At 43.2% G+C, this 24029-nt stretch overlaps 1 protein-coding gene across 1 annotated transcript in view; it reads left to right on the forward strand.

The window, feature by feature from the left end:
• Window positions 1-24029, forward strand: part of MAN1C1 (mannosidase alpha class 1C member 1) — a 227143-nt gene that overhangs the window by 101717 nt on the left and 101397 nt on the right. Inside the window, exon 2 of the mRNA XM_070764245.1 lies at window positions 1117-1213. Coding sequence (XP_070620346.1) covers window positions 1117-1213 — 97 coding nt within the window. The remainder of the gene's footprint in view (window positions 1-1116; window positions 1214-24029) is intronic.

The raw sequence follows: 24029 nt of genomic DNA on the forward strand, positions 1-24029 counted from the left end.
GGGCGGCATACAAATCCAATAAACGAATGAATGAATGTATGTCTTATTCAATGGTGAGTACCAGTAATACAGTGTTCCCTCGATTTCCGCGGGGGATGCGTTCCGAGACCGCCCGCAAAAGTCGAATTTCCACGAAGTGGAGATGCGGAAGTAAATACACCACTTTTGGCTATGGACAGTATCACAAGTCTTGCCTTAACACTTTAAACCCCTAAATTACCACTTCCCATTCCCTTAACAACCATTTACTTACCATTATTACTGGTACTCACCATTGAATAAGACACTTAATGATCCTGATATTTATAAACATAATTATTTATTAACAATTTTTTTTTGGGGTTATTTATTTGCAAAAAATATTAGTTTGGCGATGACATATGACGTCATTGGGTGGGAAAAACCGTGGTATAGGAAAAAAACCGCGAAGTATTTGTTAATTAATTTTTTTGAAAAAATGTGGTATAGGCTATTCGCGAAGTTCGAACCTGCGAAAATTGAGGGAACACTGTAATGGTAAATTATTGTTAAGGGAATGGGAAATGGTAATTTAGGGGTTTAAAGTGTTAAGAGAAGGCTTGTGATTCTGTCCATAGCCCAAAATGGTGTATTTACTTCCTCGTGTCTACTTTGCAGAAATTCGACTTTCGCGGGCGGTCTCGGAATGCATCCCCCGCGAAAATCGAGGGAACACTGTAATTATAACACAAAGACATCTTAAGAATAAACCTAGGACAAGCAAAACTCTTCAGAACAACTAAGTAGGAGACGTTAAAACCTTAGAACAAAGCCGCAGAACTAAGTGAAGCTCCATCCATGCACACATGGGTTCCGGGCAGTGAACACACACACACACACACACACACAGAAGCCCACAGAAAAATCACCCTCTAATTTGCTAATTTGTGAATTTAAATTCATTGCTGGATAAATTTCATCCAGAATTCAACAGTAAGACAGAATCATCGTTTCTCTGGCTTTGTGTTTGCATATTTGGATGCCTCCTGTCTCTTTGCACATCAGTTCACTCTATCCTTGAAAAACAGGGATGCGCAGATGTCGTCTGAAAAAAACCAGATACCCAGCTAAGTACCCGTTACTTCTTTTCTTTTACAGATGATGAAGTTTGCTTGGGATAACTACAAACAGTTTGCTCTGGGGAAAAACGAACTGAGACCTCTCACCAGAAACGGACATATCGGGAACATGTTTGGTGAGTTGAACTTTAATGTTGCTCAAATGAGCCCAGTGCTTGTACTCCTTCCTAAATGCTTAGCAACAGGCAGTCAGACTGGAATACATATTTTGAAGAGTGACTAAGTGCATGGTGGATTCATACCTCCCTCCTTCAGAACAGATATATAAATATAAGACAACTGGCAGAGCAGCTGGTTCTACCAAGTCAGAACTTGGTTCTGTGGACCATCAGTTGGCTGGTCCTTTTATTTATTTGTTTATTATTTTATTTGTTTATTATTTTATTTGTCAACAAGGGCAAGGAAACAGGACACATGGGGAAAATGGTACAAATAAATGGATATATATGGCTACCTTTCAAAAGTGTTCGGAAACTTCAGATCGTGCAGGATGCAGCTGCGAGAGCTATTATGGGCCTTCCAATAATGCCCATGTCACACCAACACTCCGCAGTCTGCACTGGTTGCCGATCGGTTTCTGGTCACAATTCAAAGTGTTGGTTATGACCTATAAAGTCCTTCATGGCATCGGACCAGAATATCTCCGGGACCGTCTTCTGCCGCACGAATCCCAGCGAACAGAGTTGGCCTTCTCCGGGTCCCGTCGACTAAACAATGTTGTTTGGCGGGACCCAGGGGAAGAGCCTTCTCTGTGGCGGCCCCGACCCGCTGGAACCAATTCCCCCCAGATATCAGAGTTGCCCCCACCCTCCTTGCCTTTCGTAAGCTCCTTAAAACCCACCTCTGTCGTCAGGCATGGGGGAATTGAGATATTCCCTTCCCCTAGGCTTATAAAAATTTATGCATGGTATGTCTGTATGTATGATTGGTCTCTTAAATTGGGGGGTTTTAACATTATTTTTAATATTAGATTTGTACATATTGTCTTTTTACTGTTGTTAGCTGCCCCGAGTCTACGGAGAGGGGCAGCATACAAATCTAATTAATAAAATAAATAAAATAAATAATAAAATAAAATAAAATAAAGAAGGAAAACATAGCCATAAACACATAAAACGAGTACATACAAATGGGGACAGTAGGATAGGGATACTGTCAGTAGGATAACTTAGGAACTTCTTAATAGACATGTAACGTCCACGGTAGACAGTTTAAGGTAAAAGGTATGCGGGTTGGAGGAACTAACAACAGGACCATATTGCAAACATTTATTACTCTGTTGCAGAAGTTGTATTTTCTGCAATCAAGATTAGAGCATAATGTATTTAGTTTGCATGTATTGATAGCCCTAGTGTTATTGAGGTTGAAATTAAAGTAGTTGTTAACAGGTAGAACATTAAGGTAGATGATCTTGTGTACTAAGCTTGGGTTGGAATGTAGATGGCATAGTTCGGGTTTATCAGTCCTAAAATTTCAAGTCCACTGGAATAAGGAATTTTATTGCGAGCAGAGGAGTTGAGTACTTTCCTTGTAAAATAACTCTGGACTCTTTCTAATGTATTAATGTCCGAAATACAGTCTGGGCTCCAGGCAGGTGAGCAGTATTCAAGGATAGGTCTGGCAAAGGTTTTGTATGCCCTAGTGTTACCGGAGAGAAAACTTGGTAAAATTAGGTTGACAACTCCTAATGCCTTTTTAGCAATGTTGTTACACTGAACTCTGGGGATTAGATCTTTTGAAATTAATACACCAAGGTCCTTGACAGAGTGTGGGTCACCTTTTAGATTGTTTGCATGCAGCTTGTATTTGATATTCTGATTTTTATTGATAAATGTGCAGGGCTAAGCATTTGTTAGCAGAGACAAACGTTTGAATAACTTTGAAATTGTCACCTTCAAGCCAATGTATTTCAGCTGACTGGTACCATCATAATCTTAGTCCTCAAGGCTTCTGGGATGGCAGAAAAAAACATAGGTTTTCAAAAACAACCAAGGTAAGTGATGGCAAACCTATGGCATGGGTGCCACAGGTGGCACTTGGAGCCATATCTGTTGGCACATGAGCTGTTGCCCTAGCTCAGCTCCAACATGGTTGGTTATGACCTGTAAAGCACACAAAAAGTCAAAGTCAGTAAAGCAGTCACGAAACACAAGGATCAGATAATCCTCCACAATGGCCAAACCCACAGGCTGCTCTTTATAGCAGCCTCACTAATGACAACAGCCCCACCCAACCACAGGTGGCCTCATTTTCTTTGATAATAATCTCTCAGTTGTTGCTGCCTATGCATCGCTCTCCCCATGCGTGGCTGTATCATTAACTCTTGTTCTGAATCCAAGGAGGAGCTAGATAATTGATCTCCTTCTGAGCTGTCTGCCCCACTCTCCTCCTCCCTGTCACTCATGTCTTCTTGGTCAGAGGAGCCTTCATCAGCAGATTCCACCGGGGGCAAAACAGGCCTGCAGCATGTGGATGTCTCCCCCACATCCACAGTCCTTGGGGCAGGAGCTGGGCCAGAGCTAACCACAACACTAACTAACTAACTAACTAACTAACTAACTAAACAAACAAATAACTAAATAACTGAATAACTAAATAACTAAATAACTAGCATGCGTGCCTGTGCTATACCATGCTGAAAAATTCCACCTGGAATCCTTACTTCCTCTTCTCTTAGACTGAAGAAGCAGAGAAATGTTTCAACCCAACAAGAAACTATTAAATTAAACTATTTCAATAGTTTAAATTAAGGACTGAGAATCTCAGGGGGCTGAAGGCTAGTTTGGGCACTTGACGGGTGGGTAGCAACGAGATATCATCTCAGTGGTTTCATTTCTACCTTGATTGGCTGCTGCTTATCCCTCCTGTAAAATTTCAAATCAACAGATAATAAAAACCCCATCAAACGAGAGGCAGCGAGTTCATAAAAAATATCAAATGGCCCTGCTCGACTCTAAAGAGTTTTGAATGAAACGGATTAAGTGCAGCTCTTACAGTCAGGTTTCTAAGCATCCTGCAACACGGGAAGAGCTGGAATAGATGAGTGTCAGAGATTGGAGTCGGTGGGTGGTTTTACTCCCACCTCCCGCCAACTACGAAGCCCCCATCCATATAGAAACATAGAAGACTGACGGCACAAAAAGACCTCATGGTCCATCTAGTCTGCCCTTATACTATTTCCTGTATTTTATCTTACAATGGATATATGTTTATCCCAGGCATGTTTAAATTCAGTTACTGTGGATTTACCAACCACGTCTGCTGGAAGTTTGTTCCAAGGATCTACTACTCTTTCAGTGAAATAATATTTTCTCACGTTGCTTTTGATCTTTCCCCCAACTAACTTCAGATTGTGTCCCCTTGTTCTTGGGTTCACTTTCCTATTAAAAACACTTCCCTCCTGGACCTTATTTAACCCTTTGACATATTTAAATGTTTCGATCATGTCCCCCCTTTCCCTTCTGTCCTCCAGACTATACAGATTGAGTTCATGAAGTCTTTCCTGATACGTTTTATGCTTAAGACCTTCCACCATTCTTGTAGCCCGTCTTTGGACCCATTCAATTTTGTCCATATCTTTTTGTAGGTGAGGTCTCCAGAACTGAACACAGTCTTCCAAATGTGGTCTCACCAGCGCTCTGTATAAGGGAATCACAATCTCCCTCTTCCTGCTTGTTATACCTCTAGCTATGCAGCCAAGCATCCTACTTGCTTTTCCTACCGCCCGACCACACTGCTCACCCATCTTAAAAAAAAAAAATTAACTTTTTTCCCCTTCTGCGCATGCACAGAAGTTGAATTTCTAGTGCTGCACATGGCTTTAAAAAAATCAATTTTTTAAAAATACTCCGTACACAGTACGGGGAGAATCAAACAGGCAGCGATGTAAGTTAGAACCCACACCTGATTCAGAGGCAACTTGCCTGGTATCAAAGAGGCTGCTGATGGGGAAACCGAAGCCCAAAGCTGTTATTTGCCCAGAACTTGCTGCTGTTAGGGTGTTCTGTCTGGGTGCCCCCAGACTTCAACACCAACTGGAAAAAGCAGCCAGACACGCTGGTAAAAGCAAAAACACTTTATAGTTTGAAAAATAAACACAGAGAAAAACCTGTTCTTCCCAACAAGCAGGCTATGAGACTTCACAGCAGAGTCCTGATGGCCAGACAATACAGCAGACTTCTTGCTGGCACACCCACCACTGTAGAGAATAAGACCCACACCTTTTCCCCCCAAGGTTTCAGTATTCAAAGTCACAAACCAGAATTCCAAGACGCCAAAGATCACAGCCAGGTCCCAGGACTCCCAAAGATAATACTCCACAAGCCAGGAAGGGTGGGTCTGCCTTTTCAGCCTTTCCAGAGAGCACCACACCCAAACCCAGCTGTTGCCTCTTTAGTGCTGAAAGTACCTGGCTAATTGGTCCCTTCATTGTGTTGCTCTTCTCTGCCGGAGATCGATGATTGCTTGTGCATTTTCGTCTAAGGAATCCAGGCTGCTTGCTGGGGAGAGCTCCCTCTCGGGGGACTCTGGCTGTCCTCCCTCTCCCTCAGCCTGAGATTCCTCCTCCCCATCTGCCTGAACCTCCTGTTCCTCATCCTCCCCCTCTGAGCAGGAAGCCGGCAGAGGATCAGCCGTTCCCTGAGGGGCCTCAGACGGAAGCACAACATAGGGAAGGCGGGAGGTGACATTTGCGAAATACTGGCTACATGGATCAATACTCAAGGTTCTGCTCTCTGTGCCGGTTGGTTTGCGCAATTTCCTCTTCGCAGGCTGCCGCCTTATGGGCAGCTCAAATTCTTAACCCTGCTTAGAGCTCGCAGGCTCCCTCCCTCCATAAGCCTCGCTTCCCTTCCTTTGTCGGCGTCGCTCCTTGACAGTTTTTAATTTAAACATTCCATATTGTGCCTGATCTTAAATAGGCAAGACTGAAAACATCGCGGTTGTGCCAACCCGGACACCGTTATTTAAGCAGGTTTTTTGGACCGCTGCCGTATGGCAAAGCTGGTGATTGCTAACAGCTTTGCTGGGCCACCATATGTAGCTGGATGGCTGCCTGTTACGTCTGATGAAAGCTGGAGAGACAGTCTTGTGAGTTGATCGGCTGATGTGACAATTAGTTGCCTTGAAGCTTGGTTGTTCTTAGGGAACCTGTAGCAGCCCTTTCTGAATACACCCACCGGGAAATTATTGGGCCAGCTGCGGGCCTGTTGGGACTCTTTTGTGACAGGCAGGGGACAACAAAGCCACTTGTATTTGTGTGTGCGGTGATGATGGCGATGCATCTTGTGTTGCCTCAATTGCCATGATGGATAATCAGCTGTCAGGAGGTGGCATTGTCTGCAGCTCCTTTTGTCAGAGCTTTTGCAGAGCATTTGAAATTGCTGCCTATATAATCTTACTGGGTTCTTTGGAAGACTTGGCTGGTCTTCTTTTTCCTTTCCTTTCCTCCTTTTCCCTTTTCTCCCCTCTCTTCTCTTTCCTTTCCTTTTTCTTTTCCTTTTCCTTTCCTCTTCTTGTTCCTTTCCTCTTCTTTTTCCTTCCCTCTTCTTTTTCCTTTCCTCTTTCTTTTCCTTTCCTCTTTCTTTTCCTTTCCTCTTCTTTTTCCTTTCCTCTTTCTTTTTCCTTTCCTCTTCTTTTTCCTTTCCTCTTTCTTTTTCCTTTCCTCTTCTTTTTCCTTTCCTCTTTCTTTTCCTTTCCTCTTTCTTTTTCCTTTCCTCTTTCTTTTCCTTTCCTCTTTCTTTTCCTTTCCTCTTCTTTTTCCTTTCCTCTTCTTTTTCCTTTCCTCTTCTTTTTCCTTTCCTCTTTCTTTTCCTTTCCTCTTTTTCCTTTCCTCTTTCTTTTTCCTTTCCTCTTCTTTTTCCTTTCCTCTTTCTTTTTCCTTTCCTCTTCTTTTTCCTTTCCTCTTTCTTTTCCTTTCCTCTTTCTTTTCCTTTCCTCTTCTTTTTCCTTTCCTCTTTCTTTTTCCTTTCCTCTTCTTTTTCCTTTCCTCTTTCTTTTTCCTTTCCTCTTCTTTTTCCTTTCCTCTTTCTTTTCCTTTCCTCTTTCTTTTCCTTTCCTCTTCTTTTTCCTTTCCTCTTTCTTTTTCCTTTCCTCTTCTTTTTCCTTTCCTCTTTCTTTTTCCTTTCCTCTTCTTTTTCCTTTCCTCTTTCTTTTTCCTTTCCTCTTTCTTTTCCTTTCCTCTTCTTTTTCCTTTCCTCTTTCTTTTTCCTTTCCTCTTCTTTTTCCTTTCCTCTTTCTTTTCCTTTCCTCTTTCTTTTCCTTTCCTCTTCTTTTTCCTTTCCTCTTTCTTTTTCCTTTCCTCTTCTTTTTCCTTTCCTCTTTCTTTTTCCTTTCCTCTTCTTTTTCCTTTCCTCTTTCTTTTTCCTTTCCTCTTTCTTTTCCTTTCCTCTTCTTTTTCCTTTCCTCTTCTTTTTCCTTTCCCTTGCTCTTTCCTTTCCTTCTTTTATTTAGATGATCCTGGAGTTTGTTGCCAGGAAAGCCTCCTTTGACCTCTAGGATAGGCAGTGTGACGCGTCATACACGCATACATACATACACACATACATACATACACGCATACATACATACATACATACATACATCCCATTTGAAAAAAACAATGCAGATAATTGTGGAGGGTTCTCAGTTTGTATGCAGAAGACCTTCCTTTCTGCATGGTTTGGTAAATAGAGCCAGGAGCGTTGCAAACCCTTTGTAAACATCAGTTAGATGAACCAATCTTATGCAAATATGTTGCAAGACGTGTTTCATTTATAATCCCGAAATACAGTATCTGATAGCTATGTCTTGCCATATTCTGATACTGACTCTTTTGAGCTCCTTCGTTTCCTGGCATGAGTCCAACCCACCTGCTGAACCGATTGTTTAAATGCTTTTTTTGCTGTTCCCTTCTGATTCCAACATTAGATAAGTTGGGAAGAGAACAAGATGGGTGGGCCCTAAATTTGACAGATAAATGAATGGAACATTCTTTATGGCTGTTGTTGTGGTCATTGAACAACTCATTCCCCCATCTGATTTCCATACTGGTACATAGTTGGTGGGTTTTGTTGTTTATTTTGGAGATGTTTATGATGATGATGATGATGACGACAACAACAACAACAACAATAATAATAATGATAATAATAATAATTTATTAGATTTGTATGCCGCCCCTCTCCGAAGACTCGGGACGGCTCACAACAACGATAAAAACAATACAGTAGAACCCCGACTTACGAGACTAATTGGTTCCGGAAGGAGGCTCGTAAGTCGGAACGCTCGTATGACGAAACATTGTTTCCCATAGGAAACAATGTAAAGTCAATTAATCCGTGCAACATCAAAAAAACCCGCTGCCGCCGAACGCGGAAGTTAGCGTTCAGAGACAGCTGCGAAGCAGCGCGCGTGTTTTAAAATGTGGCAGCCGGCCTGGGGGGCTCGGGGGGAAGCCCCCGAGCCCCCCAGGCCGGCTGCAACCTTTTAAAACACGCGCGCTGCTTCGCAGCTCTCTGCTGAATCCGAACGCGGAAGTTAGCGTTCCGGATTCAGCAGAGAGCTGCGAAGCGGCGCGCGTGTTTTAAAAGGTTGCAGCCGGCCTGGGGGGCTTGCCAGCACCCCCCCGAGCCCCCCAGGCCGGCTGCAACCTTTTAAAACACACGGGATACCAGCGCCAAGGAGCTGTCTCCTGAAGCCGAAAGCGGAAGTTAGCGTTCGGCTTCAGGAGACAGCTCCTTGGCGCTCGTATCCCGAATGTGAGCTCGGGAGGCGAACAAAAATGTCGCTCCCCTCCCAGCTCTTATCTCGAGTAGCTCGTAAGTAGAGCTGCTCGTATGTCGAGGTTCCACTGTATTATAATGGCACAAATCTAATATTAAAAAACTAAAATTCTATCATAATTAAAATTCTATCATAATTAAAAACCAAACAGCACATACATACCAAACATAAATTATAATAAGCCTGGGGGAAAGATGTCTCAAATCCCCCATGCCTGGCGGTGTAGGTGGGTCTTAAGTAATTTACGGAAGACAAGGAGGGTGGGAGCAGTTCTAATCTCCGGGGGGAGTTGATTCCCTAGGGCCCGCCAGACGACATTGTTTAGTCGACGGGACGCGGAGAAGGCCAACTCTGTGGGACCTTATCGGCCGCTGGGATTCGTGCGGTAGCAGGCGGTTCCGGAGGTACTCTGGTCCAATGCCATGTAGGGCTTTAAAGGTCATGACCAGCACTTTGAATTGTGACTGGAAACTGATCGGCAGCCAATGCAGGCCACGGAGTGTTGTTTAAGTTTTGTGTTACCTTTTTTATTGGACCTTTTCCTATTTTATACTTCCTTTGAAGATTGGGAAACATGAATGCCGCAGGGCTATCCAAGCAGATTGTGTTGATTGTGTTGTGGGGTTTTTTTGGATTATAAGGGAACAAGCTCACAAATACGACAACTGAATTCTCATGCCCTGAACCAGTGTTTTTCAACTTGCCACCTATCAGATGCGTAGACTCAAGCATGCTGACTGGGGAATTTGGAGAGTTGAAATTATCCACACATCTTAAAGTTGTCAAGTTTGAAAAATACTCCCCTAAATTGTTCAGCACAGAACCTCTTGCCTGTGTTTGTCTTCCTTAACGTCCCCATTGATTCCAAGATCTTTTAGAGGTTATATTATAATGGTTATTCAACATTTTGATGCCTGGATCTTGGTATGAGAGAGGGAGGGAGGGAGGGAGGGATGATGGATGGATGGATGGCTGAATGATAATAATAGCAATAGTACTTAGACTTATATATTGCTTCATAATGCTCTAGAGCCCTCTCTAAGTGGTTTACAGAGTCAGCAACCTGCCCCTCAACAATCTGGGTCCTCATTTTACAAAACTCAGAAAGATAAAAAGGCTGAGACAACCTTGTGCCAGTGAGAATCAAACTGCTGTCAGTTGGCACAATTAGCTTGCAAAACTGAATTAGGAAGGAAGGAAGGAGGGAAGGAAGGAAGGAAGGAAGGAAGGAAGGAAGGAAGGAAGGAAGGGCCATAGCATTTAGACTTATATACCACTTCATAATGTTTCAAAGCCCTCTCTAACAGGATTAAAGTATCAGCATATTGCCCCCTACAATCTGGGTCCTCATTTAACCAACCTCAGAAGGATGAAAGATTGAGTCAACCTTGACCCAGTGAGAATTGAACTGCTGACAGTCAGCAAAATGAGCCTGCAATGCTGTATTCTAACCTCTTTGCCACAACAGCTCTTAAATGGAAGGGTGCTGTTGTGGTTAGCTCTGGCCCAGCTCCTGCCCCAAGGACTGTGGATGTGGGGGAGACATCCACATGCTGCAGGCCTGTTTTGCCCCCGGGGGAATCTGCTGATTAAGGCTCCTCTGACCAAGAAGACATGAGTGACAGGGAGGAGGAGAGTGTGGCAGACAGCTCAGAAGGAGATCAATTATCTAGCTCCTCCTTGGATTCGGAACAAGAGTTAATGATACAGCCACGCATGCGGAGAGCGATGCATAGGCAGCAACAACTGAGAGATTATTATCAAAGAAAATGAGGCCACCTGTGGTTGGGTGGGGCTGGGGTCATTAGTGAGGCTGCTATAAAGAGCAGCCTGTGGGTTTGGCCATTGTGGAGGATTATCTGATTGTTGTGTTTCGTGACTGCTTTACTGACTTTGACCTTTTGTGTGCTGATTTTTCCCCACTTTGAAACTAAACCAGAGCAAAGTGTGTTTCACTTTGTGAAAGAAGAAGGACTGTGAATTGCCTCACAGCTGCAAGCTAAGTATCACAGAACTGATAAGGGGTTTTCATTATAAAGAACATTGTTTTGAATTTTCAAACGTGTGTGTGTGTCTGAAATTTGTACCTGTGAATTGTTGGGAGAAGTCTACCAGAGAGCCCGACAGAACAGGTGCCTTCATTCATGTTGTATGGATAGATAGATGATGGAAGGGGTAGATAGGTAGACAGATGGGTGGATGGACCTAGGTAGATGAATGAATAGACGATGGATGGAGGATCAGATGAGATACCTTATTTCAGTTATTCCATGTTGAATGTCTGAGATAAATTTGCTGAGCACACGGTCTCTTCTTCTCTGTTGATGTGAACTATTGCTTTTGGACAACTTGAGGCTCTTGCTCCAGATGCCCAGCCAAATGTTTCCTGGCAAACAACTCTTTGTATTTTTTTTTTTAGATTGCTTTTTTCTTGGCACCCAAATTCAGCCGCCAGCACTAGCTCATTAATAGAGCAGAAAGAAGTAATAGTCCCACATGCCACTGTTGGCAGTTAAATTCCTCTGCTTTCCCCCCCCATCAACAGAAAGCAACTTTCCCTGGAGCATCTTGGAGTCTGTACAAATTTAGGCACTTGTCTCTTTGAGGGTGTTCTGTCTGGGTTCCCCCAGACCTCAACACCAACTGGAAAAAACAGCCAGGCACGCTGGTAAAAGCAAAAGTACTTTATAGCTTGAAAAATAAACACAGAGAAAAACCTGTTCTTCCCAACAGGCAGGCTAGGAGACTTTACAGCAGAGTCCTGATGTCCAGACAATACAGCAAACTTCTTGCTGGCACACCCACCACTGTAGAGCATAAGACCCCCACCTTTCCCCCCCAAGGTTTCAGTAGTCAAAGTCACAAACCAGAATTCCAAGACGCCAAAGATCACAGCCAGGTCCCAGGACTCCCAAAGATAATACTCCACAAGCCAGGAAGGGTGGGTCTGCCTTTTAGCCTTTCCAGAAAGCACCACACCCAAACCCAGCTGTTGCCTCTTTAGTGCTGAAAGTACCTAGCCAATTGGTCCCTTCTTTGTGTTGCTCTTCTCTGTCGCAGATCGATTATTGCTTGTGCATTTTCCTCTAAGGAATCCAGGCTGCTTGCTGGGGAGAGCTCCCTCTCGGGGGCCTCTGGCTGTTCCCCCTCTTCCTCAGCCTGGGATTCCTCCTCCTCGTCTGCCTGCACCTCCTGTTTCTCATCCTCCCCCTCTGAGCAGGAAACCGACAGAAGATCAGTCGTTCCCTGAGGTGCCTCGGACGGAATCACAACAGAGGGAATCCTACCAAATCCTACTAAAGGCATCGGCTTCCTTGCATTACCCCAATGCCTTGATCTTCCTGTGGCAGCCCATTGACTTACTTACTTTATTATTTATTATTATTATTTATTAGATTTGTATGCCGCCCCTTTCCGTGGACTCGGGGCGGCTCACAACGCAATAAAACAATTCATAACAAATCTAATAATTGTTCTGTCTGGGTTCCCCCAGACGTCAACACCAACTAAAAAGAGACACGCTGGTAAAAAGCAAAGTCATTTTATTTCTTTGAAAACAAACACAGATAACAAAAACTGTTCTTACAAACTGGAATGCTAGGAAGCTTCACAGAAGAGTCACGACGGCCAGACAATACAACAGGCTTCTTGCTGGCACACACACCACTGTAGATAATTAAACCCACGCCTCCCCCAAGTTTTCAGCCTTCGAGGCCACAAGCCAGAATCAGAGACGCCAAGGATCGAAGCAAGGTCACAGGACTCCCAAAAGATAACTCTCCACAATACAGGAAGGGCGGGCCTGTCTTTTCAACCTTTCTGAGGAGAACAACACCCAAACCCAGCTGTTGCCTATTAGGGATGGAAATACCTGGCTAATTGTCCCCTTCTTTGTGCTGCCCTTCTCTGCCTCATATCTATGATGGCTTGTGCGTTCTCATCTAATGACTCCAGGCTACTCGCTGGGGAGAGCTCCCCCCCGGGGGTCTCAGGCTGACCCCCTCCTCGTCCTGACATTCCTCTTCCCCGTCTGCCTGGTCCTCCTCCTCCTCCTGTTCCTCGTCCTCCCCCTCTGAGCATGGAGCCGGCAGAGTTCCAGCCGTTCCCTGAGGAGCCTCAGACTGAATCACAACACTAATATACAATTTAAAATCTAAAATAGTTTAAAACCCCCATTTTTAAGCAGACATACCTACAAACATACCATACATAAATTATATAGGCCCGGGGGAGATGTTTCAATTCCCCCATGCCTGACAACAAAGGTGGGTTTTGAGAAGTTTACGAAAGGCAAGGAGGGTAGGGGCAGTTCTAATCTCTGGGGGGAGCTGGTTCCATAGTGTCGGGGCCGCCACAGAGAAGGCTCTTCCCCTGGGGCCCGCCAACCGACATTGTTTAGTTGACGGGACCCGGAGAAGGCCGACTCTGTGGGACCTAATCGGTCGCTGGGATTCCAGTAGGAAGCCACCATAGAGATTAAGGAACAGGGCTGCAACCAGTAGAACCAGCTACAGACATTCTTCTTCACCAATAAGCCACCCCAGTGTTTCATCAACACACGGCTGTTTTCACAAAAATATTTATCGGTTGGGGGTCAAGGGAAAGGGAGGGTTTTGCCTTCTCTTTCTGCTCAAGATCCCCATGGACAATTGGTGGGCCATTGGGTGACACAGAATGCTGGACTCGATGGGCTTTGGCCCGATTCATCATGGCTCTTCTTAGGTTCTTAACATTGTACTAGTTTATTATATTTTATGGGGAGAGAGCTGTAGAAAGAGCATGGAGCCCTCTCTGTCTGACGTGTTGAGCTCCAATGTGATAGCAAGAATATTTGGCCACCAGCCTGTGGGGGGCTTTGAAAATGCAATTTGAGAGAGAGAACATAAACAGCAACGACTCCATGCGGAACCATCAGGGTAAGAGAAAGCTGCTAGACCAGCAAAGAAGCCCCTTGAAAGTACTTGGGTAGATGTTATTGGGTGTTTGGAGAAATAGATTATTTGCTCTTCTGACAATAGAGCGGGGGCTTTTTCTTTTCACAATGGATCCCTTGCACTTCATCAAGGGCTGATTTAAAACACCCTGTCGGACTTCCCGGACCAAGAAAGACATCCTGAAGTTCCTTCAAACAATTCCTTTTATTGCTCCTCACCCAGGGGTAAAATTCAGCTGGTGAATTTCGGGAGAACCTGTCAGAAGCCCACTGCAACAGCATCACCAAAAAGGCTCCAAGAGTTGCTAACCCAATCGTACGTAGCTTCTCCTCCGGCAATCTCACACTACTTACCAGAGTTTACAAAACTTTTGCCAGACCCATCCTCGAATACAGCTCATCTGTTTGGAACCCATACCGCATCTCGGACATTAACACCCTCCAAAATGTCCAGAGATACTTCACCAGAAGAGCCCTTCACTCCTCCACTCGAAATAGAATACCCTACGAAACTAGACTTACAATCCTGGGCCTAGAAAGCTTAGAACTACGACGCCTTAAACATGTATTGCCCACAAGATTATATACTGCAACGTAATGCCTGTCAACGACTACTTCAGCTTCAACCCCAACAACACAAGAGCACACAAGAGATTCAAACTTAATATTAACCGCTCCAAACCTGACTGTAAAAACTACGACTTTCGTAATCGAGTTGTTGAGGCATGGAACACATTACCGGACTCTGTAGTGTCATCCCCAAACCCCCAACATTTTACCCTTAGACTATCCACGGTTGACCTCTCCAGGTTCCTAAGAGGTCAGTAAGGGGCGTGCATAAGCGCACTAGAGTGCCTTCCGTCCCCTGTCCAATCGTCTTATTATTATTGTTGTTGTTGTTATTATTATTATTTTAAGTATTGAGGTTTTTAGAGTGTATTTTCATTTAGATTTCTTACATGTTTTGTATTAATCTTTGTTGTGAACCATCCTGAGTCTAAGGAAAAGGGCAGCATAGAAATATAAGAAAGAAAGAAAGAAAGAAAGAAAGAAAGAAAGAAAGAAAGAAAGAAAGAAAGAAAGAAAGAAAGAAGACTTTGAGAATTGCTAGAGAGGATCCTACTTACTATATTTTTCGGAGTATAATACAAACTGGAGTATAAGATGCAGCTTAGCTTTTAGGGAGGAAAATAGGGAAAAATTCTGCCTACTAGATATTCATCTGGCTAGCATCCATAGTCTGGTCAGATTCATCACATTAATTTATCCCCTGGTTAGAAACATGGAAGACTGGCGGCAGAAAAACATAGAAACATAGTAGACTGACGGCAGAAACCATGTCTGCTGGAAGTTTGTTCCAAGGATCTACTACTCTTTCAGTAAAATAATATTTTCTCATGTTGCCTTTGATCTTTCCCCCAACTAACTTCAGATTGTGTCCCCTTGTTCTTGTGTTCACTTTCCTATTAAAAACACTTCCCTCCTGAACCTTATTTAACCCTTTAACATATTTAAATGTTTCGATCATGTCCCCCCTTTTCCTTCTGTCCTCCAGACTATACAGATTGAGTTCATTAAGTCTTGCCTGATACGTTTTATACTTAAGACCTTCCCCCATTATTGTAGCCCGTCTTTGGACCCATTCAATTTTGTCAATATCTTTTTGTAGGTGAGGTCTCCAGAACTGAACACAGTACTCCAAATGTGGTCTCACAAGCACTCTATATAAGGGGATCACAATCTCCCTCTTCCTGCTTGTTATACCTCTAGCTATGCATGGTCCATCTAGTCTGCCCTTATACTATTTCCTGTATTTTATCTTAGGACTTAAAAAAAACTTATTTGGAGAGAGTAACAATGAAAGAGCTTGCAAGCTGCTAAGAGATGGGAATATTGTTAGAACCTGGATAGGACTGGAAATAAACTTATTTGGAGCAAGTTAGAGCAATGAAAAAAACCCTGCAAAGACTTAGGGCTTGGAAAACATTCTTCACGGAGAGAAACAATGAAAAAGCCTGCAAGGTAAGAGCTGGGAAGATCGTTAGCATCTAATTAGGGCTGAAAAAAAGCTACATTAAGAGTAGAGTAGAATAGAATAGAATAGAATTTTATTGGCCAAGCGTGATTGGACACACAAAGAATTTGTCTTGGTGCATATGCTCTCAGGGTACATAAAAGAAAAAGATACATTTGTCAAGAATCATGTGGTACAACACTTAATGATTGTCATAGGGGTCAAATAGACACAAGAACAGTTTTTGCCCCCGAATGCCGTCACTCTACTAAACAAATAATTCCCTCAACACTGTCAGACTTTCATTGTTACTCTCTCCAAATAAGTTTTTTTCTACTAAATCTGCACTTCTATTCTACTAGGTTTTCTCATCATTCCTATCACCCATTTCCTCCCATGTTGACTGTATGACTGTAACGTGTTGCTTGTATCCTAAGATTTTTATTAATCTTGCTTCTTCATTGCTTATTTGACCCCTATGACAATCATTAAGTGTCGTACCACATGATTCTTGACAAATGTATATTTTATTTTATGTACGCTGAGAGCATATGCACCAAGACAAATTCCTTTTGTGTCCAATCACACTTGGCCAATAAAATTCTATTCTATAAGCAATGAAGAAACAATATTAATAAAAATCTTAGGATACGATAAGACGCACCTGAATTTTCAGGCTCTTTTAAGGAGTAAAAAGGTGCGTCTTATACTCTGAAAAATACGGTAACTCGCTGCCTCCCAGCCAAACTACCTAAACTTTGCTGTCTCTTGGTCCTCTGCAATGCAGCCCCTCCTTCCTTGGGAATTCGGATTTCATTCCAACCACATATCCATCCTTGCCAGGGCTGTGCCATTCTGACATGAATTGGCGGGCCCCAGGGGAAGAGCCTTCTCTATGGCGGCCCCGGCCCTCTGGACCCAACTCCCCCCGGAGATTAGAATTGCCCCCACCCTCCTTGCCTTTCGTAAACTCCTTAAAACCCACCTCTGCTGTCAGGCATGGAGGAACTGAGATATTCTTTCCCCCTAGGCCTTTACAATTTAGGCATGTTATGTTTGTTTGTAGGGGTGTTTGGTTTTACAAATAAGGGTTTTTTAATTGTTTTAGTATTGGATCTACATGATGTTTTGTACTATTGTTGTTAGCCGCCCCGAGTCTACGGAGAGGGGCGGCATACAAATCCAATAAATAAAATAAATAAAAATAAATGACAGACGAGATTTGGGAAGGGGCACAGTTTCCTATAGCTAACCCTAAGGGTCTCTTTCGCTGGTTGCATGCCAGTGCTACCTTTTTTCCTTGTGCCAGCTCAGACACTTCCCATTTACCCAGGTAAGTTCAGCTTTGAGCTTTTCGCTGCTCCTTCCCGACAGCTCTCTTAAGGGATTGTGCGAGCCTGAACATATTAACAGTGGAAAGCATTCTCTCATCCTTCCTCCCCCCTCCATCCCAATACAAGGGAGAAACGCATTTATTATCTAGCCAAGCTTTTCAAGCACACCTGTCATCACAATGCCTGCCATTATACAACAGACTTATTATTCTGCCTATTCCTTGTGCCTGTCATATCTACTTATTATTCTGACAAAGCGTTTTAAATCCCTTTAGCTTGGCAACGTTTTATATAGCTATGGAAAAAAAGAAGGGAGGAAAAAAAAAGAGCTGGATTCCGTTCCGAGGCGGTATCAGCAACATTTATCACTTAAGGTCTGGGGTGTCATTGTCGGTCTTCTCGGCAGCTTTCAGGTGTTAACCATTTTTCTCTTTGTTTTCTTTCCGAGTATACCGTGACGGTAGATGCAAGGGTCCGTTTTATCTCTGTGTGGCTTCGCATTTCAGTTTAGACAGCGTATGAATACAGATCCGCGCAACGTTAGGGCAGGCCCTGTCATTAGACGGAGGGAGGCATCCGTAGACTATCAAAGAATAACAGATGAGTCCTTGATTTCCTGTTGGGTTTTTCCTTGCATGAAAAATTTGGGTTCTCCCCCATATTGTTTGGTTTGCCTTAGATTAGGGCAGGGGTGAAACCTAGCAGGTTATGACCGGTTCTGGAGAACCCGTAGCGGAAATTTTGAGTAATTCGGAGAACTGGAAAATACCACCACTGTGGGGTGGGAATGGGGATTTTGCAGTATCCTTCCCCAGGAGTAGGGAGGGAATGGGGATTTTGCAGTATCCTTCCACAGGAGCAGGGAGGAAATTGAGTTTTTGCAGTATCCTTCCCCAGGAGTAGGGAGGGAATGGGGATTTTGCAGTATTCTTCCCCCAGGAGCAGGGAGGGAATTGAGTTGTTACAGTATACTTCCCCGAGGAGCAGGGAGGAAATGGAGGTTTTACAGTATCCTTCCCCCAGGAGTAGGGAGGGAATGGAGTCTTTGCAGTATCCTTCCCCCAGGAGTAGGGAGGGAATGGAGTTTTTGCAGTATCCTTCCCCCAGGAGCAGGGAGGGAATGGAGTTTTTGCAGTATCCTTCCCCCAGGAGCAGGGAGGGAATGGGGATTTTGCAGTATCCTTCCCCAGGAGTAGGGAGGAAATGGGGACTTTGCAGTATCCTTCCCCCAGGAGCAGGGAGGGAATGGGGATTTTGCAGTATCCTTCCCCCAGGAGCAGGGAGGAAATGGGGATTTTGCAGTGTCCTTCCCCAGGAGCAGGGAGAGAATGGAGATTTTGCTTTGGAGCCTGCGGAGGGTGAAACATGAACCTACTAGGCTCATCAGAAGTTGGGAAAGAGGCCTTTTCCAGACTCCAGAGGGTCTCCAGGGGTGGGGGAAGCTGCCCACCCCAGGCATTGAATTATGGGTGTGGACACTCAAACATCCACAATAGCGCATGCCCACACTCTTTCGGCACCTGAGCAAAACAAAGGTTCACCATCACTGCTCTAAACCCTCAAATTCCTTTGAAAGGAATTGGTAGTCAAAATGACAACAGGCATCAAAAAAAAAATTGACAGGCATTGTCAACTTCTCCTCAACTTGTCAACTTCTTGTGCAGTTCATTGACACTTTAGTGTATGGTAATAAATGCACCACCTTTTCAAAACAAGTCAATTTGTGCCTTGAAAGCCACATTTCTATGACAGCAGGAATTTGTTTTGGAAATTGCACCACCTGAACAACAGTGACAGGATAAATTCTCCCAGCAATTACAAGATACACGAACAGTAAAAATTAAGCATAAAATAGTGACAGTGATGTTTATCTTTCTCACCAAGTCGGAATCGTTCCTGCTCGTCCTCTCCAGACAGTTAAATCAAGTTGGTGGCTCGACTGACAAGCTTTGCAATCCCGTTATAACTTTGGGATCCCAAGTTTTCAAAAGCTGCAGAATTCCTTCTAAAAAGGATTCTCTCCTTTCCCGTGGAGCCATTGAACAGTCGATTCAGTTAAAATGCTGGTCTGTTCCTTCTTCTTCTGGCTTCTTCCCAGGCAAATAGGATTAGTTAATGGTAATTGCGGGATTGGGGTGTGATGGAGGTTTTTTTGGCTCCATTACAGGCTTTCCTTGGGTTTTTTTTTTTAATCTGGTTTTATGCTTTGATCCACTGTCAGCCTCAAAAACCACGAATGACATGTGGCGATTCTTCCAAGCTAAGTTCTTTGTTGTTTCCACACAAAGAAAGAATCGTGCAGGGCTAAGCTGTCTGCTCTCTGCATCTCTCACATATACTCTGGGAACTACTAAGAAGGAGCCATCCCTCCGCAGGCTGCATGGGCTGCCGATCGGTTTCTGGATACAATTCAAAGTGTTGGTCATGACCTATAAAGCCCTACATGGCATTGGACCAGGCTACTGACGGGAGTGCCTTCTGCCACATGAGCCCCAGTGGCCGGTGAGATCTCACAGAGTCGGCCTTCTCCAGGTCCTGTCAACTATACAATGTTGCTTGGAGGGGCCCAGAGGAAGAGCCTTCTCTGTGGGGGCCCCGGCACTCTGGAATCAGCTCCCCCCAGAGATTTGTACTGCCCCCACCCTCCTTGCCTTCTGTAAGAATTTGAAGACGCACTTGTGCCGACAGGCCTGGGGACACTAAACTCCTTAAAACCCACCTCTGTCGTCAGGCGTGGGGGAACTGAAACATCTCCCCCTGCCTATGTAGTTTTTTATGTATGATATGATTGTATGTATGTTTTTAATATATTGGGGTTTCTTGCTTTTTAGCCTTTTAAAATGTATTATTGTTATTTAAGACTCTAACTATTAGATTTGTTATTATATATTGTTTTTATCATTGCTGTAAGCCGCCCCGAGTCTACGGAGAGGGGTGGCATACAAATCTAATAAATAATAATAATAATCAGCCCCTGGCTATGGGTGAAATGTTGAATGGAAAGTATGTTGGCGGATTGGAATGTCTGTTTTTAAATTAAATTGGGGATTTAGACTGGTTGCTTTTAGTTAATTATTGGATTTTAGAATTGTATTGTTTTTACATGTTGTAAGCTGCCCCGAGTCTTCGGAGAGGGGCGGGATACAAATCCAATTAATTAATTAATTAAATAAATCAATAAATAAATAAATCTTCACCTTAGAGACATAGAAACATAGGAGATTGACGGCAGAAAAAGACCTCATGGTCCACCTAGACCAGTGTTTTTCAACCAGTGTGCCGCGGCACACTAGTGTACTGCAAGACATGGTCAGGTGTGCTGCGAAGCTCAGAGAGAAAGAAAGCAAGAGAGAAAGAAAGCAAGAGAAAGAAAGCAAGAGAAAGAAAGAGCAAGCGAGAGAGAAAGAGAACAAGAGAGAGAAAGAAAGCAAGAGAGAGAGAAAGAGAACAAGAGAGAGAAAGAGAGGGAGGGAAGGAGAGAGAGAGAAAGACATAGAGGGAGGTAGGGAGGGAGAGAGAAAGAGCAAAAGAGAGGAAGGAAGAGAAAGGGAGAGAGAGAGAAAGGAAGAGGAAGGGAGAGAAAGAGGGAGGGAGAAAGAAATAGAGCGAAGGGGAGGAAGAGAGAGAGATAATTTTTTTGTCCAAACTTTTTTTATTCCCCCCCCCGCCGCTCAATGTGCCCCAGGGTTTCGTAAATGTAAAAAATGTGCCGCAGCTCAAAAAAGGTTGCAAATCACTGACCTAGACTGCCCTTATAGTATTTCCTGTATTTTATCTTAGGATGGATATATGTTTATCCCAGGCATGTTTAAATTCAGTTACTATGGATTTACCAACCAGGTCTGATGGAAGTTTGTTCCAAGCATCTACTGCTCTTTCAGTAAAATAATATTTTCTCATGTTGCTTCTGATTCCCCCCCCCCCCCCCCAACTAACCTCAGATTGGGCCCCTTTATGCTTGTGTTCATTTTCCTATTAAAAACACTTCCCTCCTGAACCTTCTTTTTCTTCCACAAAATTCCTAGAGTACATTTTCTCTGGAGATTGCTCCTGGGGATCGAGCCTGTTATAGTTTACACTGAGCACTTATTCTTATATACCTCTTCACACTGCTTTACAGAGCTCACTAAGCAGTTTACAGAGTCAGCCTCTTGCCCCCAACAATCTTGGGTCCTCATTTTACCCACCTCGGAAGGATGGAACACTTGAGTCAACCTTGAGCCAGTCAGGATCGAACTCCTGGCGGTGAATGGAGTTAGCGTGCAATGCTGCACTCTAACCACTGTACCACAACGGCTCTTCCCCCTTTCTGAAAATGAATAGAAAGGGTGGAGTTGGAAGTGAATTCTAACTCAGAAAACTGAGTTAATAGAATTTGCAGCACATTTACAAGGTGGTTTGTAGGATTTCAAATCTTCAGTGCCGCAATGACCCGCAATTCTCACAGCTATGAGACCAATAGTGGGGGTTTCAAAAACCCTTTACTACTGGTTCACGCTCATAAGAACATAAGAAGAGCCATAAACATATATCCATCCTAAGATAAAATACAGAAAATAGTATAAGGGCAGACTAGATGGATCATGAGGTCTTTTTCTGCCATCAGACTTCTATGTTTCTATGTTCATCATTGTGGTATCAATGGATTGCAGCAAAAAAATACCAATCCTTTACCTGTTAAGATTAGTAAACTCACCCCATCTTTGACTGCTCTAAATGAAAATATTATATACTATTATAAGTAATCCAAACATAGAAACATAGAAGACTGGCGGCAGAAAAAGACCTCATGGTCCATCTAGTCTGCCCTTATACTATTTCCTGTATTTTATCTTAGGATGGATCTATGTTTATCCCAGGCATGTTTAAATTCAGTTACTGTGGACTTACCAACCATGTCTGCTGGAAGTTTGTTCCAAGGATCTACTACTCTTTCAGTAAAATAATATTTTCTCATGTTGCCTTTGATCTTTCCCCCTGTTCACTTTCCTATTAAAAACACTTCCCTCCTAGACCTTATTTAACCCTTTAACATATTTAAATGTTTCGATCAAACACCGACAATAACCGACTTTAACATATTTAAAAGTTTCGATCAAACACCGACAATAACCGACTTTAACATATTTAAATATTTCGATCAAACACCGACAATAACCAACTCGACTTTAAAGATAAAATATTTGTAACATAATTTTCTATTTCTTTAACTACTTCTAACCTAATCTATTTTTATATTAACTTTTTATATTTTTTTACCATCTACACCTACTACTCCAACGCACTATTATGTCGCATATCCTACAAACGTCTGCGATCATGCAGATTCTCTTTACCCGCTCTCTTTTTTTCTATACTTGTCTTTTTCTATTCTATACTTCTTTTTTGATTTCCCCATTTCTTTTTTTCTTTTTTCAGGGTCTGTTATAACAGTGTTTTACTTACTAGTTAGTTAGTTACTAGTTAATATATATTATATGCATATACTTTATGTCTGTTGTAAATACACTATGTATCTGTTGCTACGAAATGTAACTCTTCTTGCAAGATAATTACTTTTATCATTCATAATTATCCATATATTTCAGAATTACTTTCACAATGATGTAAACACCTGTCTATCTCTGGACATTTTAAAGAGGAAATTGGACTGCCATTTGGCTGGGATGCTATAGGGTTCCTGCTTAGGCAGGGGGTTGGACTTGATGACCCGCATGGTCCCTTCCAACTCTAACAATCAATCAATCAATCAATCAATAAACTATCACCTTTACTTCTTTTGACCCACACCCCCTTCCCTTCTCACCCCTATTTTTTAAATGTGAAAATTAATAAACTATTTTTTCAAAAAGGAAGAAGAGCCATGCTGAATCGGACCAAAGCCACCGAGTCCAGCATTCAGTGTCACCCAGTGGCCCACCAATTGTCCATGGGGATCTTGAGCAGAAAGAGAAGGCAAAACCCTCCCTTTCCCTTGACCCCCATCAAATGGTACTCAAGGGAGCCCTGCCTGCCTTAACCAACATAGAGGCGGCACTTGGACATCTGTTTCAATAACTACCGATACACTTGGCATCCATGAATCTGTCTAATCCTGCCTTGAAGCTATCCAAGCTGACAGCTGTCACAACCTCTTCTGGAAGTGAATTCCATAAACCAACGACCCTCTGGGTGAAGAAATATTTCCCTTTATTTGTCCTCACTTTCTTACCTATGGGCTTTAAGGAGGACCCCCTCATCCTAGTATTGTGTGATAGAGAAAATAATTTTTCCCTATCCACCTTTTCTATCCCATGCATGATTTTATACACTTCCATCAAGTCACCCCTTCAACGCTGTCTTTCAAGGCTGAAGAGACCAAAGCGTTGCAACCTGGTTTCTCATAAGGGAGGGGCTCCATTTCCTTGATCATACTTGTTGCCCTTTTTTGCATCTTTTCCAGGTACATTATATCCTTCGTGAGGTGCTGTGACCAGAACTGTACACAGTACTCCAAATGTGGTCTCACCATCAATTTGTACAGAGGCACGACAAATCGCGTGCACGCAATACATTCCAGGCAGGTGGGGGGAGACTTCTACCACTGGTGCTACCGGTTCTTAGAACCAGGCTGAACTGGGAGCGACCCATACCTACATTTCCCTGTTCACAACTGCATTTTGATACTGACGCAAAAATATTGTAGTAGGACCTGTGGGTACAATCTGTTATTCATTCATTCATTCATTCATTCATTCATTCATTCATTCATTCATTCATTCATTCATTCATTCATTCATTGGATTTGTATGCCGCCCCTCTCCGCAGACTCGGCGTGGCTAACAACAATGATAAAAACAACATGTAACAATCCAATTTAATAAAACAACTAAAAACCCTTATTATAAAAA

Source organism: Erythrolamprus reginae, chromosome 11, assembly GCF_031021105.1.
Source record: "Erythrolamprus reginae isolate rEryReg1 chromosome 11, rEryReg1.hap1, whole genome shotgun sequence".
NCBI lineage: Eukaryota > Metazoa > Chordata > Lepidosauria > Squamata > Dipsadidae > Erythrolamprus > Erythrolamprus reginae.